Here is a 23,828-nt window from a genome sequence, read left to right as displayed (position 1 = left end):
GGATGAAATGCTGTACATTCTACTCCCCAAACCATTGCTTAGATTATAATTCATTTTCAATTTCAGTTTCATTTTTGTGATATTTTGACCATTGCATGGTTGTTATATACCACTGAGGTCTGTTTAGTCATGAGATGGATTGGTCGTTTTTTATAGCATTATATTTACAAAGTGTTTTAAGTTTCTTTATGTTCTTTTTCTCAATACTGGGGTATGTCATATATGTATGTATGAGTGTGGTGTGTGTGTGTGTGTGTGTGTGTATAAGTACACACACACACACACACACACACACACTAACCATTTCTCCCTTAAGGGATTTTAAATGTTTACAAAAATAACCAAAAATTGTAATACGATTTATAGAACTTACTCGATAATTCTCAGAAAGGAATATTCATAAAATCTAAATGCCCAAATAACTTTATTGAAAGTATTTGTAGCTGTTTCTACCCCTGTGCAATATACTCGATGAAATCTCATTTAAAAGTTACCATATAACTATATCAGTTTCATTGGGAGCATTTTACAGATGGCTGCGTTACAGAGTCCTTTCTATGGTGACAAAATGAATTTGTACTCGCTGTGTAAGAAGATAGAACAGTGTGACTACCCACCTCTTCCTTCAGATCACTATTCAGAGGAAGTAAGTCATTTTTCGGTCCATGTGTTTGTCTGCTGTTCATTTCGCTAACGTTCGCATTTTATTAAGAAAAAAAAATTTTTTTTTAATCCAGAAACACAAATGACAAGTATGGTGGCAGAAATTGCACCTTTCATTCTGTTTTCCTTCTCTTGGAGACTTACTGTTTAAAGGGTTGACTCTGCAGTTCCTAAAGTGGAGTAGAACACAGCACAGCATGTGGTGTGAAATTGGTCAGTTCTTAGGTGTGATGAGAAGGGTAGCTGACTTTGCAGCATACCGAACACGGCAAAGGGCAGAATCTGTGCTCAAACCCCGGCTCTCGTTGACCAGCATGGCTGGTGCCTTCTTCACAAGGCAACTGGTCACTCTCACAGTCTCAGACCAACAGTTACAACTTTCCATTTTGGCAGAACTTCCTCTCATCCATGTTTTCCACAATTTGAAGCATACATCATTTAGCTTTACGTGTCTCTACCTTGTTCTTTCAGAGTTACCCTCCCTCCTTCGACCATATCTAACCTGTCATTGCCTCACTGTTGCCATCAAATCCCTGTGGGAAATGTTTTGAGGTTGTCATTAGTAGACATGGTAAAATGTATATTGGGTGGGATTGAAAATTTTAGGAAACTTTACTGTATTAAAATCTGAGGCTGAATCCTTGTCTTGCTTTGGTGGTTCATCGAAGTAAGTTGCTTTGGCTCTACCCAACATACAGTTTTTTTTTATTGAACAAAACCTCTCCTATTTTAGCCCAGTACGTTTTGCCAGTATTTAAGGAAGAGATAGGCAGAACAGCAATATCTTGGGTAAACTAAATGTGTTCACATAACTCTTTTTGGAAAGCTTACTGGGGAACATACCCAGAGAAAACACTGTCTTGAGTTAGGACATCTCACCCTCTCATGAGCAACAGATTTTTTGCCCAAGGGAAATGGCAAGGAGCAAAGGAAAATATAAAACAATTATAACATTCACTTATTAGGTAGTCTTGTCACTCTATCTTGAAATGAATAGCAATCGGTTTTAGTTTTATAGAAGGAAAATTGAGTCAGTGTAACTTGAATAATAAATCTCTCTAAAGAATTTTTAGCATGTGGAAAGCATTTGAGGGCCTAGAATGCTGTAAGTACCTTTTTTCCCTGTGGTTTTGATACTAATAATCACTTGATGCCTGGTGTTGTTGTTGTTGTTTGTTTGTTTCATAGCCTTTGTATTGCGGTAATTAAAAATAAACTCTGATAAGGCAAGGATGATGATTGAGAAGTATTACCTTTATTTGATGTTAATGCTATTATGTTAGCCATTTTTAATTACTATTTTGGGTATGGAATATAAATATGGCATTTCACAAAACCAACTTCAGAATGATAGGCCTGGAAATACAGTAGGGTGTGAACAATAATGCAAAATGATGGCAAGAATGTCAGGGGCCGTTCTTTGTTGTGTCATTCATGCTGTCTTCTTTTTTCCATGAAGCGCATGAATATTTCACATATCTGCATCCTCATCCCCTATTCTTCTTGACTAATTTTCAGACTGTCTGAATTTGCATTTCACATGGTAGCTGATTAGGAGATGCGGAGTGCAGCAGTGAAGCCTCAGCAGGCGGTTACCATGGTGACCTTCAGCAGGATTTTAATGATGATACCACTAGTGGTTCGTTGAAGTCGGCCTGCCTGCAGGGCTACCTCACCGCAGCTAAGTGTGAAGTTGGATATGCGGATTCTCAGCCAAGGGGCAGATATCAAAGTCTGGCCCAGATAGAAGGTCTCAGAGTTGGGAAGGGAAAACAGATTCCACTTTTTAGCTCACCCTATATAGTCACCAGTTTCGAAAAGAGATATAAAGCGAAACATGTTGTATGGGGTACTTTCCAAAGAAGACAGTACAGTTTCTTATGTTGGTAAAATCTGTCGTGATGCTGTGGTGAAATAGAAGGCTATTAAACTAGGTAAACATGGAAACGAATTCTTACTAAAGAAATGAGGTACGAAAAATACAGACTAATAATGTTAATCGAATCTTTTCAGTTATGTGGAAAAGTTCTCAGAACAAGAGCTTTGAAATGCAGATGTGCTAATAAATATTTTCTCTCCTTAAATAGGAACTCTGTTTGTAACATAATTACTCAGAATTTATGGTAGCAAAAAACCTGAGCAGCTTTGATGCTGTGCTACTTTAGTGGGATCTCAAATATTTCCTTATATAGTAGGCTTTTTAGATCTCTTAAAAGTTCAAATTGCCATTTCATTTTTTAGCATGAAGAATGAAAAGTAAAGCATAAAGTTTCTAAATGACCAACTCTTAATTAAAGGACCAGTTCGCTAAGTGTCCATTCTACAGCTAAATCGGTAGCAGGCTCTGTAACTGTCTGAAAAATTAAAAAAAAATTAAGCAAATTAATTTCCCACTAAATGCCTATTAGGAAGCTTATCAAATTGATTTTAGCTACTGCTACATTATTAAGGCTGCAGCCCAAAGAGGTTTTGAAGGGAGAATTTCATGAAAATAGTAGCTGTGCCCACTACCAGCCATGATCAATAGGAATAAGGAACTCTATAAGATTTGTTTCTAGCTGTAGTCATTCCAGTTAGAAGAACTCGGAGTTTAAAAGCTTGGGGTGTTTTTTATTTCTTATATTCAAGCATTACAAACCAAAAATGAGAAATAGTGTCCTTTGGAAAAATAAGCCCGGGTGCCAAATCTTTCCTTTTGAATGATACTGTTATCATTATGTACAAATGATTAGGACTATAGATTGAAATATGTCAGCTGTACATGAATGATATTGGGATGTGTATATTTTATAGCTTAGTAAAACATTTTTGTTTATAGCAAACAGTAGCTTTTGGTGTTCAGTGCTCTTTCTTTTTCTAGTAATGGTCTCATTCGTGTATCCCTGGCAAACTACTGTATTTAAAACCATAAAAATCTTGAGTTGAAAAGATAGATATTTTTCCTTAGATATCTCTTAGGTTTAATTAAACTTGGGATTGTTGGTGTTGTGTAATTAACATGCGTGAAGTTAAAATGTATTGAACATTTACTATATACAAGGAATTATGACTCAAAAGCGCCCTTATAATCTGATCCTGGCTTATCTATCCAGACTACTGATCACAGGATACTCTCTTCTTTCCCTAACTGTCCCAGTGCAGGTTATCCTCAAAGGTCCATGAATTTCCACGATTTTATGGATGCCGTTTCCTCTTTCTGAAATCTCCCTTCCCCTGTTCTTTACCAGGCTAACTTACCTCTTTGAAGCAAAGCTTGGGCATCCTCTCCCGCACTAAGTTTCCTTGCTCCCCTTTCTTCTCTCCCCATACCCTCCTCCCTTGGCAATACACTGCATGGCAGTCCTTTCTTTGCACACAGCCCCCACCTCCCACCCCCAGACTGTCTAGCTCCTGCTCCTGAGTACAGTAACTGCTTTTTATCTGTATCTCTAGGGCTTGGGATATTAAAAAGGTTCAGCCATTGATTGATGGAATGAGGAAATGAAAGAGTGAGATTAAAGGAATAAATGAAAAAATAAGTAAATGCACCAATTATTTGACAATTGGATGAATGAAAAAACTTCTCCAAAGAACTTTCTTTCCATACAGTAAGGCAGACAATTACTCAAAAGACAGGCCAGAATCTATGATTATTTTATTTTATTGATATCACCCACCATATGATTTTTTCATTCTTATCAACAAACAGCATCATTTCTGGAAATGTCCATTTATTGGAAAATTTATTGTGTCCATTTATTGGAAAATAAGACAAACAGATTTTTTTTTCCTTCCATTTCAGTGTCCATTTATTGGAAAATAAGACAAACAGATTTTTTTTTCCTTCCATTTCAGTATTTAATTTCTTTGAGAGTCACAGGAGTGGTCATCAAAACTAAGCATTTTCACTGTTCTCTCAGTTATCTCATGACTCGTAAGTTGAAAAACAACAGCAAATAGTTATATTGACAGTTATTTACAAAGTGTAAAATGTGAGTCTAGGCTGAGTTCTTTTTAGCCAATACATTTTTTGAAAATCCGTAGCATTAATGTCATGCAGAATGGAAATTCTGTCTCTTTCAATACTTTTTGTTTATTGTAAAAAATTCTTAATTAACTAGAGAAGACATGGCAAAGACTGAACAGAATTGTACCTTGGCAGTTGCTTTTGGGAAGCTTGTCATCATTTTAGGTTTGAACAGATAAGTTTGGAAGGAAGTTCTGGGAAGTTGAGTCAAGGGTTTGCAGACAAAAGTGAAAAATGGAAATAAATAGGGAGAATAAAGGTGACCTTGGTTTGAGAAAGTAGAAATTAAACTCAGGATTTGAAAAAACAATGCTTTGTGCAAAAACAAATTTAAACACCTATATAGAGCATGGGTGAGAGGGTTGAAACTTCCTGAATGAAATCAGCTGTATTGTAGCAGCACTTGTCCATCTGTGCTGACTGCCAGAGCAGATATTTACCAGCTTCCTGGTCATTTCAAGGTCATTGTAAATAAAAATGTTCTACTTTTGTAGAACACAGTATCTGTCAGTATCTGTGGTTATCTTCTAATTACATTTTTGAAAACTTGCTAACTCAGTAGGGCTCCTTTTTTTTTATTTTTATTTTTTTAATATTTATTTATTTTTGAGAGACAGAGGCAGAGCATGAGCAGGGGAGGGGGAGAGAGAGAGAGAGAGATACAGAGTCTGAAGCAGGCTCCAGGCTCTGAGCTGTGTGGTAGCACAGAGCCCAACGCAGGGCTCGAACTCATGAACTGCAAGAGCGTGACCTGAGCTGACGTCAGAAGCTCAACCAACTGAGCAACCCAGGCGCCCGGGGCTTCTTCTTTTTATACACGGAGAAACCAAAATATAATTTTGGAAATGCAATTATTGAACCCGTAATCAGTTTTCAGATCATTGAATGCTTCTCTTGTTCATTAAACGTGTTTGTTTTGCCACTTTATGTCTCCAGCTCACAGATAGAAAGGTGTCCGTTCTTATTTAAAATCAGTGAATGGGACTCTACTTCTCAAGTATGCAATTATCTTCTAAAATACCAACCTAAAAGATCACATCCAATCAGAGAATTAATGGAGAATGAATGAATGCTCATAGACTTTTACCTCATAAATAACAAACTTCCTTTTTTACTTTAACCTCCATTCCAGTGCCCCTCCTTTTTTTTTTTTTTTTTTTTTTTTAAAGAGAAATGGAGGGTAGGAGGAGGGGGTATTCCTCTGCCTTTCTGCCTTCCCAGGAATAGTTTACCCTGCTTTACTTAAATGCGTGAAGAATTTCCAGCACCATTTTTGTTATTCTTGAGACAAGCATTGATTTTTCCCGGGTATTTAAAATATAAAGATTAAAAAGTACAGTGCTTTTTCTATGTGTGATTATGTATACATAACAATAATAAAATATTTAGTTGAACGGAACTGATTTCAGATATTTATAGGTTCTTGTAGAGTATAAATATATTTACACGGCTTTAAACAAAATTGGAATAGTGATTTTTTTTTTCAACTGAGAAATCACCATTTTTTTTTAAGCCATGTAAGAACTTTCCTGTTAAAGAAATAAAGGCAGTGACATTCTTCCCATTTCACATATGAGCAAATAGAGAGCCAGGTAGTGTCAGAGCCACGCCCCGACCAGGCGCTGTTGTGCCTCTGCCTCATGGCATCCCACTGCGCGTGCTACAAGGTCACGCAGCCTGAAGTAAACTCTCCGGTGTTGTGTGAGCGAGCGCTTCATGTTTTCCTTCCATTTTTTCATCTTCCTTTTCTCTATTTTCACCCACCATATTGATCTGGAATCTCCTTTCCTCTGCCTTGTGGTAACCAGGTGGGGGGAGGGGCAGGGCGTCATGTAATGAACGAATGAGGAGGAAGCTCTTTGTGGAAGGATAGCATTCTTTTTACATATTAGAGTTTGTGGAAACTACACAAGTAAGATACCAGATACATGGGTCCATAATCTACCAACCAAAAAGTGTTACAGTTTGTCACAATTTTGCTGATAAGGGAAAGTTTATTTTCCAAAGAGTTACCCTTTAAGGGTGAGTGTTAAATGAACACCTTAAAAATTATAACTGAAGTTTTTCACCTAACATTTATAAATAACTTCTGTTTGTATTATATTTAAATTCAGAATATGCTTAAAGAAGCTCATTTTGAAGTTTGAGTCCATAACAAAAACATGACCTTTGTTTTAGTCATAAAAGAGCTGCTGCTTTGTGTATATAAGGCAAAAAAAAGATGAGAGTCTCAGGGACAGATTATTTTCACATACTTAGAAGTTAAACTAAGTTTATAAAACTTTTTTATTCATTGGAGCAGTCTACATAGTTTTATTTTATAGTTGCCAGATTCACAACCTTTAATAGAACTATATATGTTCCCTGGAGTTGTTAGTCAAAATTAACCCATGTTATTTAAATTTGTGCTGGAGGAAACTTCCTAATACATGATCCCAGGAATATTTACATGAGAGACATTAAATTAAATGGCACAATAAATGTTTGGAGCTAAATCTGCTTTCACGGATATCTCTGTACTCCTTATAATCATGTCATCCAATGCTAAGTGAGATGAGACTATTTATAATAATAAATATATAACTGTGCCATTATTTATTAAGATTAACTTAACATTCAGTGTTATCTCAAACACTGTTAATAATGTTTGATTTTCCTTCTTAAAAAATGGGTTCAGTGAGTTAGCTGTTCTCATCATTTATAATACCAGTTGACCACCTTAGTTAGAGTTGCCATATAAGATTAGATCTTTAAGCTTTGAATGTTCCATTTTTGTTTAAAAAATATATTTAAGTAGGCCCTTTGTTCACTTATGCTTCAGAAGTGACACGGGGGACTTGCTCCTTAAAGACATGAATCCAAAACGGTGCCCTATATTTCACATCTCCTGTGGGATCCTATAAAACCGTGTAACTTTCTGTAAGACTTTCACAGTTTTCAAAAGACACACTGAATGATCTTCAGTTGTGAAATATAGACATTACATTACCTTATATCTGTGTAAGATTGCTTTCTTTTCCTTTCTCCCTCTACCCCCAAGTCAATCACTGGTGACGCTTTGGTGTACAAGTTGGGTACGCCTAATCATTTTGTATAAATATCTAAAGCTCCGAAATATAGTGTACTTTAATGTATTAGACCCACTTTGGGGTGCTAAAATGTGTCCTTGGGTAGATGGAAATTGGGTATATCTGGGAGGCTGATATAACATAATTGGTCTCAGAGGGATTAAGATGGGGGTGAAAAAGAAACAGTACCAATAGCACCAGTCTTTATTATTCTATTGAGAATTGTGTTAGTGACCTAAAGCTATAATGCACAAAGAGCCCTATTGTTATTACCTGTACGTGACTGAACTTGATATGTAATTGGGTTATCGCCCTGCTAACAATGACTGTTAGCACTCTCTTCTTTTAAATATTTCTGGTACTAACCCATATGCTTTGATATTTCTTTGGAAATATATAAATCAATATATATTGGTATTTTCTCCACTTTATTGAAAACAAATATTCATTAATTTCCATATAACTTTGTGATTTCATAATCCTTTAGAAATGTCATAGAGAATTGATTTTATTTTTGCTCTATATGCTTTTACTCATTTAAATATTTCTGTATTGCTTTTTAAATTTCCCTTAAGCATCTGAATTAAACAGTTTTCCTTCTGATTTTGTAAGGCTTTTTGTGTAATCCGACCTCTCTTGTGCCTTATTTTTAACGTGTTATATAAAACAATTTTTTAAAAAGTACAATTTTTTACAAACGTGTTAATACAAACTAAAGAAATTTTTGACATAGCCTAAACCACAAAAAGTTTCTTTACTTACCCCTATTTATTTTTTTCAAAGTTGTAATATCTGCTGATTTTGGCATTATTTCTATAATTTAAAGGAATAAATGGAAAGGTAACTCCCTCAGATGAAACACAAAAATTTTTTGAGCAAGTTGCCTAATGTTATTAGAAATTGAAGCCTGACACACAAGAATATATATAAAATTCTTAAAGTTACTGTAGGAATGTATGTTTCCTTGAACATGGTTAATGGTATTGTACTTAGGACTTTTGCAAAATATTAGATAAATGTTAAAGATTTTTACCTTCTTTTCTTCCAGAGGTTTATAGGAACTTTTTAAAAAGTGTAAAGACTAACATTGAGGGAAACCTCTAAGATAATTATTTCATTTTGATTATTTAATGTCTGACTTTCTGAGAGAAAACTTATTAGAGAGATTTTTTTATAATTCATCAGTTACTATGTAAATTTATAATCTGGCAGAAAAAATCCCATGTTAAAATTCAAGTACATTTTTTTTGTTGTTTGGAAGGAGTTATTGTCACTTTAATGCATGAGTAGGATTAGAAATAACATTAAGGGGCACCCGAGTGGCTCGGTTGAGCATTCCAACTCTTGATTTTGGCTCAGGTCATGATCCCAGGGTCGTGGGATTGAGCCCCACATAGGGCTCCACTCTCAGCATAGAGTCTGCTTAAGAGTCTCTCTTTCTCTCCCTTTGCCCCTCTCCCCCACTCACGCTCTCTCTCTCTCTCTCTAGAAAATAATAAAAAAAAGAACATTAAAATTGTCACACTAATCATAATACTAATCCTAACACTTTTTGTCATCATTTAAATGTATCTCTCATGGATAAAGTAGGCCTGTATCTCATTGCAAGTTTTTAGAGCCCTAGAAAAAATTGGGGGGGTTGCTTTTTGATTGGAGTTGACCTATGAAATATGAGGACATATTTGTTGATTTAGAAACTAAATGAGCCAGTTTTAGAGCTAGCATCTTTTTGAGAATCAAATAGTCTAAAACCATCTTTGTCTATCTGGTAGGTCTCCCGCCTTTGTGCAAAGGTGGCCATGAGGGAACCTGCACATTAAGATTTTTCTCAAGCAGTATATATAACACAGTAACTTTAAAAGCCTGGGTTCTGAAGCTAGACTACTTCAGTTCAAATCCAGGCTGTGCTCCTTACTGCCTTTGTGACCTTCCTCTGTAAAATGTCATAGTAGCGCCCACCCCATGGAGTTGTTAGGAAGACTGAATCGTTGAGCCGTGTAAAAATGTATAGGATAGTGCCTGATTCATGAGAACAGAGTTGTTATGGGGACTGAATTGTTAAGCTTTGTAAAAATGTATAGGATAGTGCCTGATTCATGAGAATAGAGTTGTTATGAAGACTGAATTGTTAAGCTTTGTAAAAATGTATAGGATAGTGCCTGATTCATGAGAGGAACTCAATATATATCAGATTTTAGGAAATGGTTTTCTCTCCACTCTGATACTGGAAAATAGCACATAGTTGAAACCCCAGAGAGAGCATATAGAGATCTTTTGATCTGAAAATGTTCAAGGGAACTATATTCCAGTTTTTCACTGAAAACCTAGAAAAAATAACTACTAGTTGTATGGAGCATCTATTATCTAAGTAACATGACCTCTAGATGTGTTGACTGGCTGCAGGAAGTGAAGCAACGAGTAACCAAATGAACCTGATCTGAATAGTTATTGAACAACTTAAAATTAGAAACTGTCTGGCAAAGGTAAGAGTTTTTCCTCTTCCTCTACTGAATGACTTTTAACCTCTTTCTGTTGTCTCCTAATGTTATTCCTTCCTGGTTTCTAACATGTAGGTGACAGTTTTATCCTCCTAGCCATTATTATAGCAGAGGCACAAATAACTCTACCATGTTAAGAGTCACACTGTACTCTCGTATACATTTGAAAGAAGACAGGATGAGATGTGTCCTTATTTATATAACTTGAATTGTTATCTGGCATGACAAGACAATCCATAGATCCATATAAATTTGTATTTTTAAACCAAATTATTAAAGGTATAAAACTTAGTCTATGGCTATTTGTAACATGAAAGTAAGTTTTACATTGTGATTTTTTTCCCATTACATTGCCAAATGACTGTTGTAACTGATTTTTCCTCCACTGCGTTAACAAGTCTATTCAGAACAACCAGTGCCTTTAGAACAACCGGTAGTTATCTCACATATATCCAGGAAAACTTGCACCCAGTTAAGAATTCAGACCTATGTAAATCTCCCATTTTGTGTTACAAACCATCTTTTTTTTTTTCAAAAAGAGTTTCTGATAACTTACAATAAAAGACATAACTTACCAAGTTATTAAAATAGACATAACTTTAAAAGACATAACTTTTAAAAGACATAAAAGTTATGTCATTAAAAGACATAACTTACCAAGTTATTAAAATAGAAATGGAAGTATAAATTCAGAACCAAGGATGGAAGGGAATGTAAACACACCTAACGTAATGGCCAACAATAGATGTGTGCTTGAGCTGCCCATCTAGTTATTGCTTCCCTTCTGTCAGGGCTCAAAGGGAAACCGCAAATTATTTCTGTTTTCAAGTTACCAGTTACCCAGAGAAGCAAGCCAATGTTCTCTTCCACTAGATTATAATAGAAGTATCTCCTATAAGGATCTATGAGTAATGCACCAGGCAGTGTCTTTAGTAGCAATTATACAGACAATACCTGTGTGATGTTTGATAAAAGCCAAAAGCAAGCATTAAAGCATGGTTTTGGAAAGGTGATTTGGCGTTGGGATAAACCAATGAGTTCCCCGATGCAGCCTCCTGGTGGTTTAATTTGATTAAGGAATAGAGTTTGGTTTATCCAAAGTTATAAAGGTGAATTTTATCCCTTTCAAGGCCTTCCCTAAATTTTCACTTTCTTAACAAGTGTCTGATAGGAGCTGTGTAGCACAACTTTCAGGACTCTTTGAACGTTCAAGTTTTTCAATATTCAATACACCGTTAATATTCTTTGCCAAGAACCTAGAGTGATGGATTCTAGTCTGCTGATTTGCTTAAGGGAAAACAAAAAGCCAGTCAGCTTTGACCCCCTCAGTTATAGCTGAGGTGTCTCACCACTGTGTTCATTGGATGGAAGTCAGACCAACCCCTGAGAATCTGAATGAAGTACCTGAGATTCTACCTTCTCTGCTCTATGGTGGCCGCCATAGAACTGGTATTTCCTATCAGTACCTGGTAACTAACCTCTCTTGATTGGAACTCAGATAATATCTCAAACCAAGTGATATCCCTCTGTAGTGCTAATGATTTGAAATTTAACCAGTTGGTAAGTGTTACTGAGAGATCATTATGCATGCAAAGCTATATTAGGCATCATGAAGAATTCAAACCAAAAGGCCAACTTAGATAAAAGTAAGCAAGCTCTCAACAATGGCGACAAAGGCCTGCATTAAAAATCACATGACTCGGGCTCCAGTTCAGGTTTGACCATTAATTTTTTTAACTGGTTCTTAGTTTCTTCCCTCTGTAAATTGAGATTGTTATGAGAGATTACAATACTTTAAAAGGATATGGAAGATTTTGTAAAATAGTAAATCCTATATAAATAAAGGATTTTTTTAAAATTCAGAAAGATACCTGCCCTTAAATAAAACTAAAGTAACACATGAGTATTTAAGAGAACCACACAGTGCAAAATTATGCTCAGTATAGGTTAATACCTCTCACTAAGGCTATCTCCTTCATCTTCATAATCCTGATATGGGTAGAGTCATAAAAATTGTTTTATATATATGTATATTTTATATATATATAGATTTATATATATAAATCTATATATATATTTATATATATAATTCAGTTATCTAGGTATAGATACAGAATTAAGCCCCGAATTCAGAAATTCACAGTTCTACCCAAATCTCAATATGTCGGGATCTCAGAAGTAATACCTTCAAAATTTACTGTCCCTGTTGCCCCCTCGAAGCCACTCTTCCTTCTCTGTTACCTACTTCTGTTAGTGAAGACACTGTCCTTTCACATACCCTGGTGAGAACTTCTGATGAACAATATTTCTTGCCTGAAATCTTAGAGAAACTTGATTGAACATTCTGCTGGCATTGCTCTCTTTTTGTTCTTTGACTATTCCAAGAAAATACGAACCGAAGCACGGCTTTATTGATCTCTCCCTCCTGGCTTAAGTACTGACTTCCTGTTGCCTATATCAATAGATTCTAAACTCCTTAAGCCTTTCCTTTTTTTAGCCTCCGTTTATCATTTCATCCCTGTTGCTTGCTCCCCAATCATTCAGAAGTACTTGCTATTGCTTTCATATACCTTACACTTTCTTTAGCTCAGCACCTTTGTTTATTCTGTTCCCTCTGCTTAGACTCTTCCCTGCCCTTTTGTATATCAAAGTTCCATTCACGCTTCACACCTTAGCTCAGTTGCCATGACCACAAAACCTTTTCATTTTCCTTCACTCAGAAGTTCCCCATTCATTCTGTCATTTACATGTCAGCACTTACTGTTCATCTAATATCCATTCTCCAGGCCTTTTCAGTTTAATAGGAGGACACAGATACTAAATGAAGTACAATAAAGGGTTGTAAAGGCTTTAATAAAACCACATGAGCACCTGAAACTAATGTAATGTTAATGTCAACTATACCTCAAAAAAAATATGTGGAGGGTATGATGGAGGACAAAGAGAATATTAAGTTCTGCATGCCAATAAGTGTGTTTAGGGAAGGCTTCAGAGAATGAGTAGGTGGTAGGCAAGCAAGTAGGGGGATTTTGAGGGAGGCTGTTTTTTTTTTTTTTAATTTTTTTTTTAACATTTATTTATTTTTGAGACAGAGAGAGACAGAGAATGAACAGGGGAGGGGCAGAGAGAGAGGGAGACACAGAATCTGAAACAGGCTCCAGGCTCTGAGCTGTCAGCACAGAGCCCGACGCGGGGCTCGAACTCACGGACCGTGAGATCATGACCTGAGCTGAAGTCGGATGCTTAACCAACCAAGCCACCCAGGCGCCCCAAGGGAGGCTTTATAATAAGCAGCAAAGCAACATACAGAGATTCAGGGCATAAAACAGTTTGATGAACACAGAACTGTGAGTGCTTTGTTATGGTTAGAGTGTAGTGTGGGGCTGGAGGGAGGAGGGGTTTGGGGCTAAATATAAAGCTGGAAAGGTAGGCAAGAGCCAAATGTTAGTAGCCTATAATATACCATGCTAATGGTTAGACTTTCTAAAGGGCAATGGGAGCCATCGAAATGCTTAACGTTGGAGTGTGGCCAGCTTGGTGTTTGGGCAGTGCTAAGGAGATTGGAAGAAACTGGAGGTAAAGCTGTCAGTTGGAAGATTATTGCTTGAGTGTAAGCAGTGGGGTCTGCGGCAAGAAAAAATAGGAAACAATAGGACTTTGTTGATGATTCTTAGGCAAGGGGGAGGAAGTGTGATGAAGTGTCTTGTAGGAATTTCAGATTTCTGGCTTGAGAAATTGGAGGCATTGCCAAGATAGAACTGGTTTGGGGAGAAAATAAAATCTCAGTTCTGAGCATGTTTAATATGATTAACATATGATTAATATGCTCAGTTCTGAGCATGTTTAATATGATTAACATATTAATATAATTAATATGATTAACATATATGATTTAGTATATGTAGATAGATTGAGTATTTGTAGATAGATATGCTCAGAAGCCAGCTTGGAAATACGTTAACAGAGCCTGTAAAGAGGTCTGGTCTGAGGATACGTATGTTTGTGTGCTCCTTAACATATTGTGATGGTTATTGAAGCCATGGGAGTAAATGAAGGTGTGTAGGTTAAGATGGTAGAGGGAGAAGGGAAAAGAGATAAGGGAAGAACTGGCCCTTGGGACACACTGACAATAGAGGGATTGCCAGAGGAAGATAAACCTGCAAAGGAAGGAAAAGTCAGAGGAGAACCAGTATGGTGCATGGGGCCAGAGGAGGACACAACACCCAGCAAGGCTGCGATCAGCAGCAGCAGACAGGGAGAAAGGTCGTAAGATGCAGACAGAAAAGAGTTTGTTAGGTTTAGCAAACTGTTGACCTTCCCCAGAGCGATTGCAGTGAAGTACTGTTAGGGGTGGAGGAGATGAAAAAGTGATTGTAGTTGGCTTTAAATAAGTAGATTAAGAAAGCTGATATAGTAAGATAGTGTTTTTTTTCCCCACCCCCAAGAAATTTAGCTGTAGAGCAAATACATTAGATCAGGCAGTGGTTAGGAAGAGAAACTTGACTATACTTATAGACTATGTTGAAGGAATCGGCACATGAGGAGAGGTTAAAAATATAGAAGAATAACAGTCATTAAATATTCATTCATTAAATACTCATTCATAGCCAACTATATTCCAGATACTGATGTCTAATGGTGCAGATCCTAGAAGAGATTGAGTGGTAGGGTTGAGAATAGTAGAAAAAAGAATTCTTCTGAGACTAGAACAGAGATATGGATCAGATGTATATATGTTTGATAGGTTGAGATAAGATACTGAGGAAAACTTAAGCCTAACAGTGTTTTTTCTTTATGAGGTAGGAGGCAAGGTCATGGGTGAGAAGGAATTGAGGGCTGTGCCTACAGATTAGTGAAGATCGAGATTAACCACTGGGGGAAATGGAGTTTATGAGTCAAAACATTTGGATTGTAGAACAGCTTGTAAGGTCCAGCTGCAGCTAGGACCATGAATCTGGTGACTCCAGACTGTATGGTGTCTGCGATTTTTCTCCAGCAGTCTTTCACGTCCTGGGAGAGAAGCGAAGATAACAATTGCCAGGGTTGGTATAGCAAAAAGACAAAGGATTACTTATTAATGGTGTTGCCAAGTAAGTGGTTAAAGGATTGTGCTATGAGGTCTGGCCTGGAAATGAGTGACGTAAGTCCAGAAGCAGAAGGTTAACTAGGAGGAAAGATACTGGACATGGTCTCAATCAAATCAAAGCACATTCATAGTAAGGGACAGATGTGAGAGGTCTGGGAGGATAGGAGCTTATACCCATATTTCTATGTGACACGGGACATTGTAAGGCATAGGCTATGTCCCTGGGAGGCAGAGACTAAAATGGAATGAAAATGAAGACTAATGCCAGGTAATCAAGAAGAGAGAGAGAGAGAGAGAGAGAGAGAGAGAGTGTGTGTGTGTGTGTGTGTTTAATGTTTATTTATTTTTGAGAGAGACAGAGTGCAAGTGGGGGAGGGGCAGAGAGAGGGAGACACAGAATCTGAAGCAGGCTCCAGGCTCTGAGCTGTCAGTACAGAGCCCAATGTGGGGCTCGAACTCACGAGCCATGACATCATGACCTAAGCTGAAGTTGGACGCTTAACTGACTGAGCCATCTAGGTGCCACAAGAAGTGTGTTTTGAATAGAGGGTCCAAATGGACATGACAGTGACCAAAGATGCCGTTGTTGTACTTGGGATGAAGAATACTGTCCTCTGGATGTCCTCAATGAGTCAGGTTGGAACAACTCATTAAATAGATGGAAAGAAAAAGAGGAAAGTGATGATTGTTTTTTTCTGTGTGGCTATTTACAGTCTTTTTCCCTTTAACTGTCTCACATATATCTCTTGAGATACCTATCCCTTTATAGTTTATAAGAGAAGTATTTATGTGATTTCCTCAGTCTTACATTTATTTCTTTGTCATTCTTTCTTTCCGCACTAGATTGATTGTAAGCCGTCCCCAGCAGGTACCACGTATATTTCATTTATTGCTTTATCCTTACTACCTAATAAACTGTCTGGCACATAATAAATGCTCAATAAGATTTTATTGAATGAATGAATGAATGAATGAATGAAGGGAGAGGCAGAAAGGAAAGAAGAGTCAGATTGTCAGGAAGAAAAATGAGTCATTTTCTCATTTCCCATCCTGGACAATAAGCCTTCCTTTCTGGACTGGTTGTTTACCTGATTAACCATGAGTGTCCTCCAATGCCAGCATTGTCTGTCTCTTGCAAAGTAGGGCCTCTAGAGACAGTGGGGTGGCCGACGAGTGAGAATCACTACTAAAGCATATTTTCATGTTATAGGATCTTCTTTTCATATTTGATTAATTTATGATATAATAAAGTTTAGGAAAAAATTTGAGGTATGCATATTTTATATCTGATTTTATGCTATGTGACTTGTTAGACATTTCTCTGGAAAAGATAAATCTTTATGACAAAATGAACTACATTTCAGATGGAGATTGAACCACATAAGAAAGAGAAAAAGCAAACATTGTATTGCTTTCAGTCTGTCTACTGCAGAGTTTCTGATTCTCCTGTCCTTATAAAGGCTATCCTTAAGTAGGGAGGGGAGGTTAAAAAGCAATTGCTTAGCTGCTAACCCCACTACCTCTCCATTTACCTTATACTTTACTTCTCTCCTCCTTTATTATTCCTGGTTCTCATCTTTCTACTTTGGAGAGCCAGAGAATCACTGTCCTCTTCAGCTAAACTTACATCCATCTATCTTTAATCTTGGCCACCTTCTCCTCTGGACAGGAGAACGTGACCATTTGCTACAGTAGGTTGGAAATGTCACCCAATTCTGAAGTATTAAGCTGAAAATATAAGGCTTCTGGACTGGTTTGAAGGATGTGCCAGTTTTATTCCGTCAAAAATTGCTATTACATCTACTTGCATTTTGGTTCAATAGAATGAATTTTTGTATCACAATTATATTTTTTTGTTGTCATCTTTTCTGCTTTTTTTTTTTTTTTTGGTCATTTTTATCTCTAAACAAAATATCTGACAACTAGGTGACCTGTTAGAACACATTATCTTTTAAATATAAGTATCCTTATAAATGCTTTTCCTACTGTTTTCTGTATTGTGTATAATGGGATGTATTTGTTTTTATTTTAATGGGTAAAATGCCAACCTCATTCTGATTTAAATTTCTCTTAGATCACCATAATAAAATGCCTTGCTATTGCTGTACCCCTTACGGATTTTGAATTCTATTGTCTGCTGCACTGCAAGGAATATAAATTTAAATCCTCAGACCCTCTCTCAGTGGGTGTAACATTACCATTACCATTTACTACATGGTAATAACTGGCCAGAAAGAATTAATGCACGTTTTCAAAATACCTAAATTATTTCTCAAGACATACTTACAAAGCAAATGAATCTGGCCCTTCCTCTTGATTTGGCTTATCATCTGTGAAAGACCTTATACAGTGTTATGAAGACACATAGTCTCATAAACTGATGGCAGTTGGAATTGAGAAAGAAATCCCATATTCTTCTACTCAGCGGCTCTAGGACCAGATGGGAGGAGGATATACATTTTTTAAATTTATTGAATGTGCATATTTTCTGTAATGTAAATAAGTAATGTAAATAAGTAAACTTCAGCTCTCTTATCTATAAAGTGAAGATGCTAACCCTGCTTCATGGCGATGAGGATTAGAATACTATTCATAATTCACCTTGCTTGTAATTTATTACTCTTAGTTCAGAAGAGTGTTTTTCTTTAATATGAAACTAATAAAAACATTTTATATTTCTATAAAAGAGTGTGTGATAAATGCATATGATAGCTGATCTACTCTGTGCCTCATAAAAATTTAGATCTATAGATATATACTATATAATTACGAAAATATAAACTTACAGTTGTGGCTAAGGTAGTATATCCTAGATCAAATAAACGTGTATATGTCTTCAGTTAATTTGGAGCCTTAGAGTTAAAAACCTGTTATCCTTCATGACTACGATCTTCTAATTAAGCTTCTTTGAAAAATAATAAAATTATTTTAAAGTCTATGATTGTAGACAATACATTTTGCTTGACATTAATACCAATGACTATACATACTTCTCAGAGTTTTCAACTAATTGTAAAATCATTGACAGCAGTCATACATATTATTTTTTTTAATTTTTAATTTCCATGCCAGTATAGTTAACATACAGTAATATATTAGTTTTGGGCGTACAATACAGTGATTCGACACTTCTCTACCTTACTCAGTGCTCATCATAAGTGTACTCTTTGATCTCCACACCTATTTCCCCCATCCTCCCACCCACCTCCCCTCTGGTAACCGTCAGTTTGTTCTGTATAGTTAAGAGTCCGTTTCTTGTTTTGTCTGTCTCTTTTTGTTTTCCTTTGCTCATTTGTTTTGTTTTTTTAAATTCCACATATGAATATTCAGTCAGAAAATGTACTTTCCTTATCAATCTGTATCTAGTCAGAATATTTTTAATAACTTATGCCAATGGTTTTCTAAAGCATCTTGTATTTTCTTTCTCTGTAGCTACGACAGTTAGTGAATATGTGCATCAACCCAGATCCGGAGAAGCGACCAGACATCGTCTACGTATATGGCGTAGCAAAGAGGATGCATGAGTACACCGCAAGCAGCTGAATACATGAAGATCATGAAGAACATCGCCCAAATAATTTAAAGTATTTTTGTGCAAACCATACCTCCCCGTTTTTGTCTGGGTGTTAAGATTAATATTTCAGAGCTAATGTGCTTTGAATCCTTAACCAGTTTTCATATAAGCTTCATTTTGTACCCGTTTAAGTCACCTTCTTGCAAACCCCACGTGACTTTGGAGAGTCGAATTGCATGTTAGGAGAGTAAAGGAAATTTAATGAGTTTTAACGACTAAGGGTCTTTAGAAATATTTAGAGGTTTTTTGCGGATAAATTGTGTTCAGATTGATCCACAGTGCCAAATTTTGAAGGTGAGGCTTGGCACTCATCAAGATAGACTTGTAACCTGAGGAAAAGTATCTGAACACGTGACTCGTTTGCTTTTTGTGTCATTTATGAACATCTGAGATTAACACAATTGTGAACTTTTGTGATTATTTTACTTTTAAAAGTTTGAAGTATGTGTTTTAGTTCTTAGCGTTGTAGTTTTCAAATACCATTCTTAAGATAAATGTAGACATAAACTGAGAAACACTTCAAATTCTTAGCTTATAATAACTTTCAAAATGCAACTATTAAATGTGAAAAAAATTGGGGGACAAAATGTGAGTCAGACACTGAAGAGTTCTTTGCTTTATTTTGTTTTGTTTTAATATCTTTGATATTCTCTTTGCGTTAAAGTGGTATAAATGAATCCATTTAAAAAGTGGTTAAGGATTTGTTTGGCTGGTGTGATAGTAATTTTGAAGGTTGCACATTGCCCGAGGCTTTTTTTTGTGTTTTTATTATTGTTTGTACATTTGAAAAATCTTCTTTGAATAATCTTGCAGTACTATATTTCAAGTTCTTTATAAATTTAAGTTCTCTCTTCATAATTGTACACTATAGGTGTAAGCATATGTTTTTATTCAGAGATTTTATTGAAGTTCAGATTGGTCCCCTTCAGAAATTTTTTTTGTATTCTTCAAGTTACTTATTTATATTGTATGTGCATTTTATCCATTATGTGTCAGGTTTTCTGAGAACATAATACCCTTTTAAAAAAATATTTGGTATACCATCACTTTTCCTGGATTGAAAACATTATTTTTTTTTTTAACTTTTTAAGATTTGGGCCACCCTGTATGTGTGTAATTTTGTCTTGTTAGAGAAGAAGAAAGGATGTATGTTGTACTGTACCTGTGAATGTTGGCACCGTTCTGATTCATTCGACAAGGTTGTAATTTTAGAATATGTTTAAAGCAATGAAAACTGGCCATTACCACAGCCAGAATTTTTATGATAGTAACATTTCTGTTAAGAAGCCTTTAAGCAAAGTACTGTATTCATGCACGAAGATGACAGAGATGGTAACGCTTCATTTAGTTTAAGGAAAGGGGCAGAGCTTAGTAAATGCTGTTGTGGAGATCGGTTTTCCCTGAATGCCTTCGTGTTAGTGGTGACCAGTTCTTCACAGAATTGTGAAAGCCCAGAGGCCAAGTGGCAGTCACTGTTCAAGGACCCCATGCCACCTTCTAACCCTGGGATGGATACTCCTGCCAACGTGAAAACCTCATGTTCGGAGAACACCTACTTTTAGCCGATGCAACCGCTGGTTTTGTTTGCTCATATAAGTAGTTTTTGTACAATCATTTGAATACTTTCCGGTCATTTGTAAACGTTAAAAGTGGTTTATAAAGGGCAAAAGCATAAACTTTTTTTTCTCCCCAGAATCTAATCAGTTCTGGTTCCTGAAGGATAATTTTACCTTGGGAGAGACAAAGGACACACGGGTGGTCCTTTCAATGAGGGCTGGAGACATTGTTTTTCCCAGATTCCAGCTACTTATAACTTCTACACTGAGCATCCACAGATCTGTCTCCAGAGGTATGAGTAGAATTATTTTTGTTGACCATTAGTGTCCTATTCATTTTCTTGTAATATAATTGATTGAGAGACAATTTTTCTGTAATTGGAACACTCTCCTTTTTCTTGCATTCTTTAAAAATACATGAATCTAAAATTCATTAGCTTAACCCCTCATAGTGACTTTTAAGGAAAGACTTAAGCTTTTCTTTTCAGTGAATCTCTCTGCTAGAAGGAAGTAGCTGGGAAGAATTTAATGATCAGGGAAGTCCATTATTATTTTCTACATGTGGAAGCTTTTTGTTTTGGGTATTGTATCTTTTTTTTTTTTTTTTTTCATCTAAGTGTTCATACTTTTTCCTGAAGAAACCACTGTGTAAAAAACAAATTTTAATTTTGAATGAGATCATTTCAAAGAATTATGAAGATGATTAGAAGTTTTAATTTTTATAATCACCTATAAAATATCCTCTTTATATTTCTTTTTATAGGTAAATTTTGTACTGATTAAGTAAAACAGTTGAATTGGGAAGGAGTAAAATGAAAGGTACATCCGATTCTAAACCTTATTTAGACATGGTACCAGTTTCCCAGAGGAAAATGTGGGGTAACTTTGTTTTGTATGCTGAGGTTTAGGAATGGTGGAAGAAGGATATCCCCATATAAATAAAGTGCTCAGCAATGTGCAGTGATTGTAAATTTAATAAGATATTACAGCCATTTCATGAATGCTTCACCATTCTACGTAGTACCTATTACAAAACACCTTTTTTTGTATCAATATACTTCAGGTGTTGCTGTTAACATTTACATGACATATTTATTTTAACCAAAATGTTATTCATATTAAATGTTTTTTTCTTTAAAATGAATGTATTATGTTCATAACCCACAAAAGCATAATTATCCTATGTCTCATATTTCAATAGTACTGTAATACGGACTCCTTTTGTGAAATACTTTTATTTTGTTATGCTTCAAATACACATACTAAAAAAGATTCTGTTGTTAGCTTTGAAAATTGTATAATATCCTAAAATAAATAAAAATACAAAATTAAAAAATGAGTACAATAAAATTTTTATGTATCTGTGATGTTTTCCCCCTAAAACCTACTATTGTTTACGTCGCTTAACACTTAACCTACAGAAAAAACAGTTCTTAATCATTTCTAAGACTTTATCCTTTGGGGAGAAGCCTAACAATTAAAACAGTCGAGGGTAATAATGAAGTTCTTATAAGAGTGGATTAAAGTGAGGCACACCTTCACATGTTCCTACTCTGTGGTACATCATTTTCTGTCTTTGAATAGGAAAGGTGTTCTAAAATTATAAAACTACGAGTCCAAAATTTACGCCACAGTTTCCATTCCTGTCACTGTAATAAGCTGCTAACAATATTAGAGATAATTTGAACATTCTTTTCACATAAAAAGTAAAGATTACTTTCTACACCTGGAAACGTTGAGGCCAGATCTTTACGGGGTAAAATCCGCAGGCGGACGGTGCAGTGATGGGTTACCTTTCACATCAGGATCACGTTCAAAATAGTCTGTGGCAAAGAACAGCTAACTTTGTAATCTGCAATTTGTATTACAGAACCTTTTGTCTCATTAAGTGTGTGTGTGCATGCGCACACACACGTAATTGTATAGTAATAGATTTTAGCCACAAGAAAGTGTTTGACTAGTTACAAATTTTATTTCAAAAGGGTGTTTGTTAATTAGAAAAGTCAGTACTGGGCATATATGTTTAATGTGTTATTAATTGGTGCAGCTATATTTACCACCAAATTGGTGCAAAAGGATGACATCTGCAATGAAACCCTTATCAAAAAACTTCCACGGAGTTGTTCCATTATCTATTTTTACTTACACGTGAGTCTCTAGTACAATTAATGATGAACTAAAACAGACTCGTCAGATTAATTATCCGAGAAAGACGCGAAAGTTGGTGATGTGTGTTTTATCTTTTGACTGAGAGAGGTTTATTTGAAGGAGTTTCTGGTCTTCTTGCTTGTGCACTTGGGTCTCTAAATCTAATTTTTAAAATAAAGTAAAAGGAAATTTTAAAAGTAGGCTTTGTGACCAGGGGTTTTTAAGTAAATTATTTTCACCGTGAGTGGTAGAATGCAGAACGATCATCTTTTCCACTCCTTTCTAGAAACGTAATCCTATAAATAAATTATTTAATTTCTCCAGTCCTTACTTTTTCAAGTGTAAGGTAGGAGTATAAATTCCTAACTCTACAAGAGAATTAAATTAGAATACCTTTATAAAGGACCAAATGTGATGCCTGGTACCAAGCAGGTGCTTGCTCAACATAGCTATTATAGCGTAGTGTTGCAGTCAGTGTAGAATAGAATACACGTACTTCTTTGGCTATAGCTTCATCTATTTTTGCTTTGTTCTATCCGTTCTAGTCCCACTGCACTGGTTTCTTAAAGGTCCCAAGCTCTTTCTCACCTTTGGACCAGTACAACTCAAATAGCTCTTCCCTTTTGGTTATGTATATATTAAAAAAAAAAAAAAATCCTACCAATCTTTCATGGCTGACATTAAATACACTTTTTCAAGAGCCACCCAGACTGCATCCTGTACTTTTCCTTCTGGTGCCTACCTCAACTGTAGCCAAATGATTACTTATGTGATTCTTTGTTTACTTTCAGTCTCCCTGCTAGACCATAAACACTAGATGGACAAGTAGTTCCTGTGTTATTCAGTGTGATGTGTAACACTTAACACAATGCCCTGTTGGTAGTCACTCAACTTATTTTTGTTGAATTAATAAATGAAGATTGTCACGTTGTAAGTGGAGCTGAGCACTTCAGGGGACTGTGCATAGATGCAAAAACAACAAAAATCAGGAGAGGCACAGGCAAGTAAGGGGGTAAGAAAAGCAAAAACAAGCAACTCTAGAAGAAAAATTTTAAGTTCTAAGTTGCCATAAATTACCAAGAAGTTGAAGATAATAAGGACTGAGATGAGGCTCTTGGACTTAATGAGGAAGTCATGGTAATATCCCATGTTCAGTAGGAGACTGGAGTGCAAAACAAATTCGGGTAAAAATAAAAATGATGATGATACATGAAGGAAAACTAGATGGT

At 35.9% G+C, this 23,828-nt stretch overlaps 1 protein-coding gene across 2 annotated transcripts in view; it reads left to right on the top strand.

The window, feature by feature from the left end:
- Positions 1 to 21,470, top strand: part of NEK7 (NIMA related kinase 7) — a 160,302-nt gene extending 138,832 nt beyond the window's left edge. For both annotated transcript variants that reach the window (XM_047076723.1, XM_047076722.1), the window contains exons 9-10: positions 533 to 646; positions 18,754 to 21,470. In XM_047076723.1, coding sequence (XP_046932679.1) covers positions 533 to 646; positions 18,754 to 18,864 — 225 coding nt within the window. In that variant the 3' untranslated portion in view covers positions 18,865 to 21,470. The remainder of the gene's footprint in view (positions 1 to 532; positions 647 to 18,753) is intronic.
- The last annotated feature ends 2,358 nt before the right edge of the window (positions 21,471 to 23,828 follow it).

Source organism: Lynx rufus, unplaced genomic scaffold (genome assembly GCF_022079265.1).
Source record: "Lynx rufus isolate CCGP_SWC_20201006 ecotype Redwood Valley unplaced genomic scaffold, mLynRuf1.p SCAF_15, whole genome shotgun sequence".
Classification (NCBI taxonomy): Eukaryota; Metazoa; Chordata; class Mammalia; order Carnivora; family Felidae; genus Lynx; species Lynx rufus.
This window is presented reverse-complemented; position numbering and strand designations above follow the sequence as displayed.